Raw genomic sequence first — 14,932 nt, forward strand, 5'->3', positions numbered from 1 at the left:
GTTTGTTTTTTATTATATGTGCGTATTGCATGCTACTCCCACATGGCTAATGTGGCATCCTAAACTCAGAGTTAAGTCTTTTACAGAGAGCTTTCGTACTAGCTTATGAGTATTGAACATAATGATCGTGTGGCCAGCACTTCTTATTCTCCAAGTAATATGGCCCCCTGTGAAAAACGTTTGGTGACACCTGTTTCAGAGTACCTGAACACTAATTTTATTGCAATATTTACTTTATGTTATACCGTTGTCTTTTCTTGTCACAACAAATTCACAACAGAGTATATCGAAGATCCTAATGCATCCATCTGGTAAATCTATGGTTTCCTATTAAAGCCCAATTCTTGAATAACATACTCTTTGCAAAAGATAGTTAGATATTCATAGTTGATAAGTCTACCTAGTTTTTTTTGTTGACATTTTAAAATATTCTATTAGCAATTATTTGATGCAGTTTCATGTTATCTTTATCAACAAACTTATTTTACGCTTTATTTCTGCAGACAATCATGAACTATAGGTACTTCTACAAAAACCCCATGTTTAGTTACTGATGTTTTTATCTCATTTTTTAGCATTATAAAAAAGTATTTTATCTGAAAGTAGAAAACTTCTATAATGCTAAAAATGCTATAAATAACTTTAGTAAGAGTATTTTTCCTTTTACTAGGTACCTGTTAATTGATAGGTGACATCCTCTCTTATTATAGCTTATAAAACCAACAGAACACTTTTTTCTCAATGTTTGCACATCACATTAAACAGACTAACCAATGTCAATAAAAACCAAAACTTAATAAAACTGGACAAAATCTCTTAAATATAACTTACATGTTAACATTTTTTGACAAATCCTTTTTTGTACAGTTCTTTACTTGGAAATCTGTATCTAGGCGAACGTAATACAACGAGCATTTTTTCAATCAATTCTTTTAATTCATCACAGATGTATTTAGCCAATGGTAAAGTAAAAGATGAAGGTGCTTAATAATTAACTAGAGATATTACCTTGTATGATTATATTCCTATTAAAAAAAAAACCTAAATTATAATTAGTGATAAAACAAGCTAAAACCAGATTTCTGTGCAATTAAGTTTTTAGTGAACAGTATTCACTGTGGTCATTTGGAGGCTTTATTAAATTAGTTCTTAAAAAGCTAGTATGTGACTTGAGAAGTTTTATGAATAAATAATAATTGAATAATTTAAAGTTTGTTCTACACAGGGTGAGCTTTTTTAATGTGAAAATAAAAAAAATTGAAAAGTAGGTATAAAAATTTGTTTACAAAGTGACAGTTTCTAAGGACAATTATCATTATCATTAACTAGTTAATTTTTCAAATTAGCACTGAATAAATATTTTTGAAATAAATAATGTTTTTAATTTCTGAAAAATATCTAATATCAAAATTTTTAAACTACAGATTTTTCATTCACAAGAATTCAATATTTAAAACATGAGTTTTAACATTTTAACCACATTGGAAGAAAACAAAATCTTTATCTTAATATATCTTAATTGAAAAAGTCTACTTACTTTGAATATTTGGGGAAATTTTAATCCTCGAGGTACATAGAACAAAATTAATAGCTTTCAGTTAATACTATCCAAAATCAAACTACGATTTCTTGATACACTCACATCAAAAAATCTAATAACTAATTACTTGACGTAAGAGTGGTTGAAGTCTTGTTAGAGACATAATAATTGCATCAATAAGCTGTAGGTCTTGAAAGGACTCCAAGGCCTTCACCAAAATCCTTAGAAGCTGTTTGATTTCTTGATCATTTATTGTCTTACTGATACAACCAAACACAATTAGAGCTCGGGGCTGAAGAGCAGGATTGTAACGGAATGCAAAACTGGAAACAATTACAAAGAGATATTTTTTAATTGAATTAAAGAATAATACATGAGCAAAATTTCCATTATTTGTATGTAAATTTCATTAGTCGAGCCAATCTATTTCAATTTAATCATCTGTATAATCAACTGTGAGATGTTTATCAGTTAAAACTTTTCTTCACTTTCAGAATTGAAGTACATGGAACTTAATAATGCTATATATGTTTAAGATCAGTAGGCTAGACATATGTAGTGCAAAAATCTCAGTTCAATAGGCTAAACACATGTGATATAAACATATCAGTTCAGTACGCTAGACATATTTATAATACAAACATTTCAGTTAAGTGGATGACATGTATGTAATACAAAATACAAACATTTCAGATCAACTCATTAAACATATGTAATGTAAATATTTCATTTCAACTGGTTAGGTGCATGTAATGTTAACATTTCAGTTCATTAGGCTAGACATATGTAATATAAAAATTTCAGGCCAACAGGCTAAACATATTTAATAGAAATATTTCAGTTCATTCGGCTGAACAAATTTAAATAGTATGAACATTTTGATTAAATGGATTAGACACGTGTAATACAAACATTTCCATTCAGCAGGATAGATAAGTTTAGGTAATACAAACATTTCTGTTCAGTAAGAAAGGTATGTGTAATATGAATACTTTGGTTCAGTAGGATAGACAAATTCACATAATAAAAGCATTTCAGTTCAGTGAAACAGATATGTTTAATATGCACAATTCTCGTTAGAAGGCAAGACACATATAATATAAACTTTTCAGTCCTGTAGGCTAGCACATGTAATATACAATCTTACCTCTTGGCCAGGGCTGTCCATTGTTGTAGCCAATCACAATTTGGAATGCTTTTCATACACATCTAAAGTGTAAAATAAAATTAATATAATCTCACTTATCACATGAGAAAAGTATAAAACAACATGTTCTTTACATAGTATTTTAATCATCACCTGATTAAAAATGAGCTTCCTTGTTTCATTTCTAGTCCTAAACATACACAATTTAGTCTACTATACAGAAACACTTTGTATTATTAATCCCAATTTCCCATTTTTTAATTTTATATTGTGTTTCAATGAAAAACATAACTTGTTTTACATTTCTAAAAGATAACGGTGGTTCATAAGTAAAGGTCTCTATATAAACTACTTATAATTTATACCTCCATCATCTCCAACAATGCATCTGTGATTGTTTCCAGTGATGACAATGGCATCCTTTCTTGGTCTGTGCCAGAGCAGGTGAATGAACGATCTAAATGTCGATCACCAAGACGGTAACTAGAACGAAAAGCAGTCACAGCAGCAGACTTAACCTTGCTTATTCCAAACAGCAGGTAGAACTTGGGCAGAGAAAACTCATCTAAACTCAGTCTGAGGACTCGTTGTGTTTCTCCTTCAATATTTCATTTACAAAACTCTATTACTCTAACAGAACTATGCTGAACTTCAGTGTTAAGAAACAGAATAGAAAATTTTAATAGTTGTAAAATACTTCATGAGTGGGAAAATGTCAACAAGGCATGAAGCCTCTCTGGGTCTTCAGGCTACTCTTCTAAGTATGTAGGTAGGTAAAGCATTTTAGTATTCATAATTCACCACAATAATTTAAAGGTTTACACAATTACACAAATATGTATACAAAATAAACAATATTCATACAGAAGAAAAGCACACTTTTTTTTTAAAGCTTTAGCTGTTAAATAAATAGGAAATACTTCAAGAAAATGTTCACCCACTTTTAAAATGTCATGTCAGATAAACTGATAATCTTGCAACTTATAATGAATATATTGGAATGTCATGTAATCACACCTGTCATTCAACAGTTTTGGTACTTGTATTCAAAACAAATATACTGGAGAAAACATGGTACTTGTATATTACAAAACTTGATACACGTACAAAAAATTTCACTCTCAAAAGATCTCTCACGAGTCACAGTAATCTTTAGTAGTTTCAGGAGTTAAAGTTATATCACTGCAAATGTGTTATATTTTCAAAGTGCTTGCATACTTTATTAATATTATTAATGTCTTTTATAAACTGTTCACAGTTGCAACACACAAAAATACAAATTGGACAGCTTTTATTTGTATGATTATTTGCTTTTATACATGTCTGTCTCTCTGTCTTGCTATTTATATAGATGTGTATCTATCTATGTTACATGTCCATCTATCTACCTAAATATACACATATGTCACTAAAGCTAGCTAAAGTTACCTGTTATGGCAACAAAATTATAGAAAAGACAATACTCAATAATATTCGTCTTCTTTTTTTTGTTATTAAATCCCTAATTATCTTATTAAACATTAAATTGCATAGTTAATTACTCATAATTTACTCATTTAACAAACTAAGTACTTGTGTCTTTAAATCCAAAGCCAAAAGTCTATAAAAAGTGAAATTGTGAAATGTTTCAGGGCTCTTTTATTCCATTTCTATACCACCAATCCAAAAACAAAATACATTATGCACATCATCAGACAGTTTGTAGTTAACATACAAAAATTATAGTGATGGATGGTAACACATACACAAATGTACATAATCAACACTTTTTACAGTAATATGCTCAACTAACTCTTTCTGTCTATATCTAAGATAAATTAACTGCTACATTTACCACTGAAGGATGGTCTAGTGCATGTACACAAGGAATGGATGATGTTGATCACTAGTCCATGGATCGAAGCTCGCAAAGATACAGGTCCAGTATGGACTATTAGTACTACTATGTGGAAGAGGTAAGGTAGATGACTGGCCACTGAAAGGCATCAAAGAGTTTGCTTGATAACAGCACAGAAATGTTACAACATCACAAACATAATCAGTGTAATAAAAAATTAAACAACAGCAGTTTTATAGCATAGTTTAGAAGATTACAAATAGCTTTTTTCTTGTAATAACATATTATTATATAAGACAGAAATGAGTCTGCAGAAAAATATAAACCATTAGCAAACAGCAACAAGAAGCATACAAAGTGAAACAAAGGTGAAAATAGACACTTAAAGTTTAGCCACCAGGTTCTACATTTTAATGAAAATACTATAAATTTAAACTGGCAATATTAAAAGAAAAATATCCTTTAAAAACTTCTTTGAGATCTTTTCTTCAGATTTTTCATCAGTGAAGTAACTATTAAACATAACTTTAAAGATATGAAGCTCTGGAAGTAATTCATAAGTTTTGGTAGAAAAGAAGAAAAATAACAGGTATAAATGATAAAATGTTGATGTATATATCAGCTATATTGTACCTTATTTACAGTATATTAATTTATAAATTGGGTTTTACACTTTTGTACACAGCTTTTATATAACATTGTGAAACATGTTCATCAGATTTTAATTTCTTAGTTGAGACATATAAAAAAAATAATTGAATGAATGTTTTTCAATGGATTGTAAACAAATCTATATGAAAAATGTTTCTCAAAAAGATGATTAATTAATGTTCATATATTAATGAAATAAAAAATCAATGTTGCCTTCACTGCACAAAGTAAATCAAACTGCTGATGGCTTGTGATTCACTAAACTTACCATCTAGACAATTATTGAAGGACAACATAAGCAAGTAGCGAGCAAGTATGGCAATGTCGTCCCACATTAAATGTTGTTCCAATGTAGGTGTTGGTGAGGTACACGTTTTCTCAATAACCTAGAATCCATAACACTGATAATTATCAAACCGCTTCATAAATAGAGATTACTTTATACGCGAAAATATATCAAGTTTTGAACATCATCCTCTGTGATTAGATATTTTAAGAGTTGAAAACTTGGAAACATTACACCCCAGGAAATTGCTATATTCCCATAAAACTTTGATATTATTTTACTGAAACTGAACTCTTTCATAGAAGAACCCATTTTCATCCTATCTATCTTAACCACATTATAAAGATACCGACTACTCTTTATTTGATCACTAACTTACTCGAGTACTAATCAAACTACAAAGAAGTATTTTTTATACAAAGTTTTAGCAGAGGTTTCTCAATTTACTTTAATTTTTCTAATGTCTTTAGTACTACCAAAATATTTCACATCATTCAAGGTTACTGGTAATCTATTTAAACAGATTAATATCTTCAGGAAAATGAGGACCAAGAAAAATATGAATTTAATTGTTTCATCTTGTAGTAATCCATCACCAACAGGAAATTTTAAATGTTAACTTACCCGACACAGCCTGCTGATGACTTTCATAGCCACTAACTGGACATTTGAAGATGCTAAAGCTACAGCAGTGTCAGCCATAATTTCTGCTTGAGTTGAACCCAACCCTCCAGTTACACTACGCTGCATGACGGAAGTAAATGATTACACCTTTCTAAACATTGTGTTATTCACACTTTTTATTAAGTTTTGGAATATATCTAAGTATAATACATAGAGAATTAAATTCATCTCACAAAATGACAAAAAACATTATAAATTAAACAGAATCTGCTTACATAAAACAGTCTCTATATAAAGTATTGGAGAAAGTATTTGTACTTTAAATATTGTACTTGATCTATATCACTGTTAGAGATGAAACATTGTCCATGATGAGTATTGAAATCAGGTTTCTAGCATTGTAAATAAAAACTCTATCTGACAACTTTGTCTGAAGATTTACAAATTGACAAAACAACATACCTCTATATATACACTGCTGGCCACTTGTGTCTCCACAACAGGCAGTTGCCATCTATTCTACAAAGTTTCAACATAATCTGTGTATACCCTGTATAATACTAGTAGCTATAAATAATACAATTGATTGGTATTATTACCTTGATAAAACTATCAAGAACCATGTCCAACAAGTCTGACACTTGCCCAATATTTCCCCAAATCTTAGCCTGAATAGATGGATACATCTGTAAGAAAAGGGGAAAAAAAAAGCTTGTCAATACTCGTAGATGAAATATTATACAGGAATGTTAATAAGTAATTCAGGTCCTAAACAATACACGTCATGATCCTCTGAAAAATGATACTGTTGCATTTTTTGATACATCTTGGCATTTCTTTTGAGCAAAGGGGTAATAAGTCAAAGACCAAATTACTCGTAAGTAGCTACTCAATCAGCAAGTAACCTTTCTTAATTAATTTCATTAAAATACTCAACATTTTGGAATACGTGACACCTAAACAGTCATGGTTGAATGAAAAACACAAAAATGTCAATAAAAGACAACTTTGTGAACCTGACGATGACCGAAGAAGGTCGAAACGTTGTTCGCTCTTCTATGTAAAATATTTTCTCAACCTAAACGAGCCGTTTTTGCATATAAGTTTCTCAACAAGTGGGTTTCTCGACATCACTGATTAAAATATAACAGTCATGCCTTTAAAGTTTGGTAAATATTAGAAGTGGAAAATTTAGCAGAAACATGAAATAGCATTCTTTATTGTCATAAAAAAGCTTTAAGAATTCTTTAAAAGAATTGAGCAATACTTCACAATAAAAAAAACTTTCAGTAGCTCTGATAAGATGTATTTAAATTAATTATAAATAATTTTACATACACAAAGGCAAAAAATGTTAAATATAATCACAAGGATGTATTAGCGTATTAGAAGCTGTAATAAAACCTCCGTAGGTTTACATGAGCTATGCAGCATACATTAACATGGAACTATTGTTTAGGTAAATACAATCCAACAGCAAGCCTACTCTAAAATTGTTTAAAGGCTACACGAACAACAAACCTACCAACATGTATTACGGACATAAAAATAAGATGATTAGACAGAAGACTGAAAGTAAGAAATAAAAGTCCAGAAAACTGTTACTAATTTACACGAAGGATTCTATCAATATCAGAGATTCAGTAATCAACAGAAAAAGTTTTTTCCACGTAACACTTATCTACCTTGTATCATTTTCTTTTATCTAAAATTAACAAGGAAAATACCATTTTATATTAAAAAAAATTCAATGCAAAGATTTTAGCTTGAAAATAGCATCAGATAGTTTTTATGTATATGCCATACATTTTACGATATATTCAATTATATTTTTACCATTTAAATCTGTTCTTCCTAAGCTTCTGATTTAATATGAAGACTCTTTCAATTCTAATGTTGTTTTATTGCAGTCTGAATATTATGAATTAAATTTATTTTTTTTGATACATTAATGCTCATGATGAAATGTAGTGAAATTCCAAAATATCTGTATTAAAGATATTTCTTGGTATTACATAGCTTTTAATATTTATTATAGTTACATTTTGTAAAAACCAAGAAGTATAAGGACTTTTCAAACTTATTTAAAATGTTATAAACTTTATTAAAGTAAAAGTTTGTCAGCTCTACAAGAAATATCAGAAGTCTGTCAGGGTTAATCTTATGTTGTAAAAACCTTTCATGGTCTAGTGGGAGAATAATTTTGATAAAGGTAAAATAATCTGTCAGATCATTTATTTATGATTGCACAACAAATGGTACTTTTAGCATAATATTAACGCTGACAAGCTATTGTATTAGCTTAGTACAACAAGAGGATATACTCAACAACAACAACAAAAATTTATAATAACATAAATGATATGATAAGCAAGCACACTTAAACCCACAGCTCACTCTGATCTTACCTCGACTTCTTCAATAGTAAGTGTGATCAACTTGTCTAAAATGGTAGCCACCCTTTGTCGTTTATTATCATCTGAGTGTTTACAAAACCTTGAAAGATGAAAGCAAAAATAAAAGAAAGACTTAAAATGCAGATATAATAAGCAACATTCTTTGATAAATTTTTAAATTATAACAAATAAATAGTTTTTAAACAAATATAGAATGCTTATACTCTTCTTTCCTAGTAATAGAAACATACCTTGTTAGGTTTGGTAACCAAGGCGTTATATACTCAAGGCATAAATGCTTTAATTCAATAGTTGAGGCCCTAAAACCCTGAATACATTCTTCTAAAAACTCCAATGTAAGATGTGAAGCATTCACAGCTAGCTTTTCACTGATCTGTTTGATGAAGATTGTATTATTGGAGGGAATACAAAGACCTAGTCAAAAAACAAAGGAAGAAAATTTTCAATTTTACAAGAAATAAAAAAAAAGGCAGAAAAATCCAATTACTATAGTACCTAGTAATAGGACACACAAGCAGTTATTTTTAGTAATTTTACCTATAGTTGTTGGAAAATTTTAACACACTTTTGCTTATTGTCGTCAAATGAAGACATATAACAAGTTAAAATGCCATCAGATAAAAATGTGGTCACAACACAAAATGTCCTCATGTAAATCAAAATGTCATCAAATTAAGGTGTGGCAAGAAAGTAAATTATAATCACAAGAAGACATGTGTAAAACAAGTTTAAATGTCATTAAATGAAGACACATAGCAGTGGGTAAAGACATCATTATATTCCAAAATCCAGTATGAAAAATTCGAGAATAAGTTGTGTTATATATCACAGCATTATTTTTTTTCATAGATCTATAAGACTCATGTTTGGAGAACCAATACAAACTATCTTTTAATTTTTTTTTTTCATTTATTACAATATTAACATGGTCTTTTCATCTTGGACTACTGAAATGAAAACATCTTTAGAATACCTTAACTGTACTTTCAAATCCACTTTATAAGGCTGTCATCATATCAAATTAAATCCAGAGCACAAACTTTCAACATATATTTCAACCATTTTCATAAGTATTAAGGCCAATTTGCACAATAAAATATTATGAAGCTCTACTCAACCACACAAGCTATAATTAGATATATCATTGGAATAATAATATTCGTAGTTTAATATTACACATTAAAAAGTAATTGTTTAAGTAATTTATCAATGCACAGCATGAAACTTGTTTTCATTACAGTTACCTGCAGTTTCAAGTAGCTGTCCTTCAATTTTCAAGTCAAAAGTCCCTGTTAAAGCACATAACAGGTTGTAGGCTGTTGTTCGTAAGTTTGGGTCTGAGCTGCCAAGGTTTAGCAAGGCCATGTTGAGCAACGTTCCAGGAACGTCTTTAGGCCTTATTTTAGTGTGGACGGTTACTGAATCCTATATTTGGAAGATAAGATAAATGTTATTCGAAAACTTAATTTTATTTTTCAAAATATAACATTATATGTGTATAAGTATTTACTTTATAATTATACTTCAATTTTTTTGTTCAACTAGATATTAAACAACTGATAAGAAAAAGATTATAACTTACAGGTTGAGATAGTTCCCATCTTGTTCTGATATGTATAATAGCTTGTACAATACTGTCACAGTCATTGTGAATAAAAGACAAAGGACCACTTTCATTGGCTATCGTCAAAGTAAACTGATTGTCATCCACCAAACAAACCTACAAAAAAAATGGGTAGATGATATAAGAACAAAAATTATTAATAAATGAAAACTAGTAACAAATAAAAATAAAGAAACAACAGGAGAAATATTTCAGTAATATTTTATATATGATTACTAAATCTCATGAAGTAATGTAACATTAAAATACTGGGTAATGTTAATTTATGGTAATGTTTAAATTCCTGATGATGAATAAGCATGTTTCTGATTGTTATGTAAAACACATATTACGTATAACTGTACATAAAGTTTCACAGCATACTTTGATGTAATGATGATAATCCTCATAACACACTGTTCAGATTTAAGAGTAAGGTAAAACTACATATATTATCAAATACATGGTTTTAGTAGTATCCAGAGAAGCCACATTTAAAAAATATTTTGCTTCTTAAATAGTTACAGAGTTTAATGTTTTTCCACTTACTAGATGTATGAACCTCTAAATTTTTTAAAAGATTGTGTGCTAGTTTTATTATTGATGTATTAGCAATAACTTATATTAGACAGAAACATAGGGGCACTACAACATTTTTATTGTATTTTATAACAACATAAACACTATACATATGAAACAATGTTTAAAAACTAGTACTTCTAAGGAAGAAGCTGGACTGATTATATTAGACAAAATCATTCATATAATGAGTAGTCACATAAAATATAATAGTTCAAAAAGCTAACAACATGATGAAGACAAACATTCTGCTAATGAATCTATATTTTGTTTCATTACAGTGTACATCACATATTTTTATTAGTGTTTGAAGTATAATTCATATAATAGTAACAAGTATTTACATATTCTCAAGAACTAACTGAACATTTATATCCCATATTCTAAAGTTAATGATGAAAAGATAATCTTAAGATATTTGTGACTATTGTGAAATGAAAATAGTACTTTAAATTGACAATTTATGACATGAAAGGTTTAAATCTTAAATGTATTATTATTTATAATAAACAAAGACTGTCCTCACTTCTTCTATCTCTGATGCATAGTAAACATCATTCAGAAGAACTGAATGGCTCAGCACTTTGGTTTTCTCAGCTGAAGTAACCTGGATAGCTGATGGTCCCACCTGTTCATAAAACCATGTCTGAATTTTTTTTTCTTTTTTCTTTCTTAAAAAAATGTATACTGACTAAAATGTCAGCTTCTCTTATACACACATAACGTATCGCAGTTATCTATAAAATAAGCATAAGCATAACAGAACAAGTTTCATTTCAAAGTTTTTTGATTATCCAAATAAAGATATACTTTAAGATATACTTTTTTGTATGATCAATTTTTATTCAAACAGAAACAAATTGCACATCTGTACAATTTCAAGATATTTTAAGAACAATATCTAGTAGAAAAGAGTCTTTGTATACAGGAAAAAATAAATCCTATGGATTGAAAATTAACAAAATCAATAAAATAATTTTAGTAAATATTGAACAAAAGTTTTTTTTATCATGACTTTCTTTAAAAAGTATAATAAACAATTAAGATTTGAATGACTTCCAATTAAAACATTTAAGATGTGGCAATTCAAATTTTAGAAGATCTGAAACACACAAACCTCCACAACTGATTATTATGAAATTATAACAGAGTAGACATCCCATGCATTTACAGTTTTCTATAGTATAAGACAAAACTGTCTTCTCACCTTAATGGCAACTTTAGTGTCTTTGTGCGATAGCTTGAGGGCATTGTTAAAGACTTTTAGGTCTTCATCTAAGGAGAGTGTTGCACCAGGTAACCGCTGCTGATCAGGATCAACAAAATCATTGATTCTCTGTGGTGTGTCGATGAAAATCAGTTTCCTACTTCCCTGAAGAGGTATAAAAACTTATTTTAAACTACCATGACCTATATTAAATCTCAATAACTTTACACTTAAAATTAATAATTACATTGTCGAAACTGTTTCAAGTCAATAATGGCAAAAATTTAATTTTTTTTAAATATCAGGAATGAATAAATTTAATGTTATTTGTACCTAGAAAGTGCTAAGACAGTTCATATTTCCTGTAACAGTTGATAAAAGAAATGTACACAACAATAAATTAAAAATAGTTTTAGAAGTGACATTTTAATATTTTTTTTTATAATAAATGATTATCAAAAAAGCAAATTATCTTGATTTTCCTCTGAGTGAAAGTAGAAAAAAACATTGTTATCGATGATGAAAATGTATTGCAAAAATTACCTTCAAACGTGGTGCTAATATTCTGTCATGGAATTTTGTGTATTCTCGAACCCATGAATTACAATTGTAGATATAAGTAGCTTGAATTTTTTCATAGGCCACTGGTGGTAATACAACAAACCATTTTTGTAGAAACTCGGTCTATTAGAAAAAACATGTCTTGTTGTTATATGGTTTTCCGATTCTTGAATAAATTATGATACACCATATTAGGTGCCCATACACAAAATTTCTCTAGTTCTTCCCATATCAGTGTCAAATAAATTTTTTTGCATGTACATTTATACTTTATTTTTATGTTTAGAAAACAAAAACTACTGTCTCTGGTGGTTTACTAACAGTCTTTTCACTTTTTAAAACAAATTAGTTTCATAATATAATGGGATTTATGTCACAATGAAGTAACAGTTATGACTAAGAACAGTTAGTTCCTCTCCCTCCTTTAATCAGGATTTCATTAGATTATAGGTGGCTGAATGATTCAAAACACAAAAAAAGGAGAGAAAGCAATACTTGATACCTAGATGAAAACTTCAATTAAACAGATGTATAAAACAGATTTAAAACCAGTATGTAAATACACACAGCCATAGCTTCCTTCCTTTATACATAACATTTATACAAACAATTTAAAATTTTATAGTCAAATTCTAAGAAACTAAGACTTTAGAAAGACTTTTTTGATTTTTATCAGTTCAGTAAATTTTATCCTCTTTGTGTTCAGCATACTTGAATCATCTTCTAAAAACATTTGTGAGAGAAATGAAAGTTACTGAGTAGATGATACTCTTATACTGCATTTTTCTTTCTATTTCCTGTTAATTTAGAAGCTGAGTAGTTTCACTCTCTCCAGCTCAGTATCTCATACTTTTTGTAAATGCAAATGACATAATTTTGTTTAGCCCTTTCACTATGAGTTTGGTATAATATACACGAGTTCCTCTACATATTTGCACACGTTAAGTATTTGATCTATAACTTTTGATATGTAACTACAAAATTTTGGTAGACTTTTAGTGAAGACTACATGTATTTTGTATACAAAAAAATTAGATTTTTTAATGAAATATTTTACAAAAGATTTGTTTGTGAAAATGAGTGTGTTTCATTACTAGTCTGAATGCAAAGTAATTTTATGTTATGATTAAAAAGGTATTCTTTATCCCAAAAGTTTCAAATATTATTAGTGTAACCACTACAATCTCCTAAATACATTTCAAACACTTGTCTTCAGTTAGACTTTATATTTGTCATTTTCTATACTCTACATGGGGTCTGTCATCTGACCAACCTCGAAACCATCATAAAAAAAAAGAAATAAATATAAATTATGTATTTTTCACACTAGATTGACTACCTATGACAACAAGAAAATACAAATGTTTAGTCTAAGTAGCTTAAGTCTCATAATGTTATATATTTATTATTTCTTTATTATATTGACCTTCCAGTTATGCCTAGCTAACATTACATAGCTTGCATTGATGTCCAATCATGTTACATATCCAATAATATAAAACTGACATTTAGTCTTCCCTGTCTTGGCTGTGTTTTAGTGGACTAGCAATTTGTAATATACAGTCACATTTCTATTATTATACATTATATATATGTAAATAGACTATTACTATTTCAAAATAAATTATTAAACTTATTATTCTTAAATTATAGAACAATAAATCAACAAGTTAAGCAAACAATTATCTCTTCTTGTAATCACCTCTGTACCCAGTTGCTGCTGGACAAAGGTTACTAAGCCTTTTAAAATTCCACAAGTGGAGAATATCAAACAAATTTTTTTTAGGTCTTACAACTTACCTTCTGGAAAACTTTTTGAAAGAACATGATAGCTTTTAGTTGAATAACCAAAAAAGTTATAAATAACTACACTTATACCACAGAATTCCACCGTAATTCATTGAGCTTAGTAGCTAAGATGTATTCAGATTTAAAAAAAACATTAAACTTCAAGCAGACTACAGACACAATCTACCATCTTGAAATCCTGGTTTGAAAGAATGTGGTAGGTTTCTCAAAGATTAAAATGGCTGAGAAAACCACTCTGTTGATTGGTTATTCATGTCATATATCGAAATAGGTGTATATAGAGAACTGATTTCAAAAATGAAAAGAGGTGAACAAAGCCACTGTGTTAGATTCTGCACATAAGTCATTTCTCATCAAGATAAAAATATATGTGGCTCTTATTTTATATCCTAACTTGATAATATTCGTAATATGAGTTCCCAATTTTTACAAAACTACAGACTTAATATTTTGATTTCACAAACATCTAATTTTAAAAAGTGCTTTATTCAACATACCGTGCAACTCACTGAAATCTATGGGGGTGTTCATCTAATATCCACTTTTAAATTAAGAAATTAACTCATATATAACATTAAAGAGTGAAGAATAATCTACATTTTGATTCCAAACTTATTGACATAAATTCATAAAATAGTAGTTCAATAAAATTTTGAATGCAAGTGAACAAA

At 28.9% G+C, this 14,932-nt stretch overlaps 1 protein-coding gene across 1 annotated transcript in view; it reads right to left on the bottom strand.

Moving 5' to 3' along the window:
• The window catches only part of LOC143244593 (neurofibromin-like), a 141,182-nt gene that overhangs the window by 38,687 nt on the left and 87,563 nt on the right, over window positions 1-14,932 (bottom strand). Inside the window, 14 exon segments of the mRNA XM_076489559.1 lie at window positions 1,668-1,863; window positions 2,688-2,749; window positions 3,053-3,285; window positions 4,522-4,662; window positions 5,444-5,561; window positions 6,086-6,205; window positions 6,685-6,771; window positions 8,494-8,581; window positions 8,733-8,916; window positions 9,747-9,927; window positions 10,085-10,222; window positions 11,211-11,312; window positions 11,892-12,056; window positions 12,435-12,575. Coding sequence (XP_076345674.1) covers window positions 1,668-1,863; window positions 2,688-2,749; window positions 3,053-3,285; window positions 4,522-4,662; window positions 5,444-5,561; window positions 6,086-6,205; window positions 6,685-6,771; window positions 8,494-8,581; window positions 8,733-8,916; window positions 9,747-9,927; window positions 10,085-10,222; window positions 11,211-11,312; window positions 11,892-12,056; window positions 12,435-12,575 — 1,956 coding nt within the window.

This window comes from Tachypleus tridentatus, chromosome 2 (assembly GCF_004210375.1).
Source record: "Tachypleus tridentatus isolate NWPU-2018 chromosome 2, ASM421037v1, whole genome shotgun sequence".
NCBI lineage: Eukaryota > Metazoa > Arthropoda > Merostomata > Xiphosura > Limulidae > Tachypleus > Tachypleus tridentatus.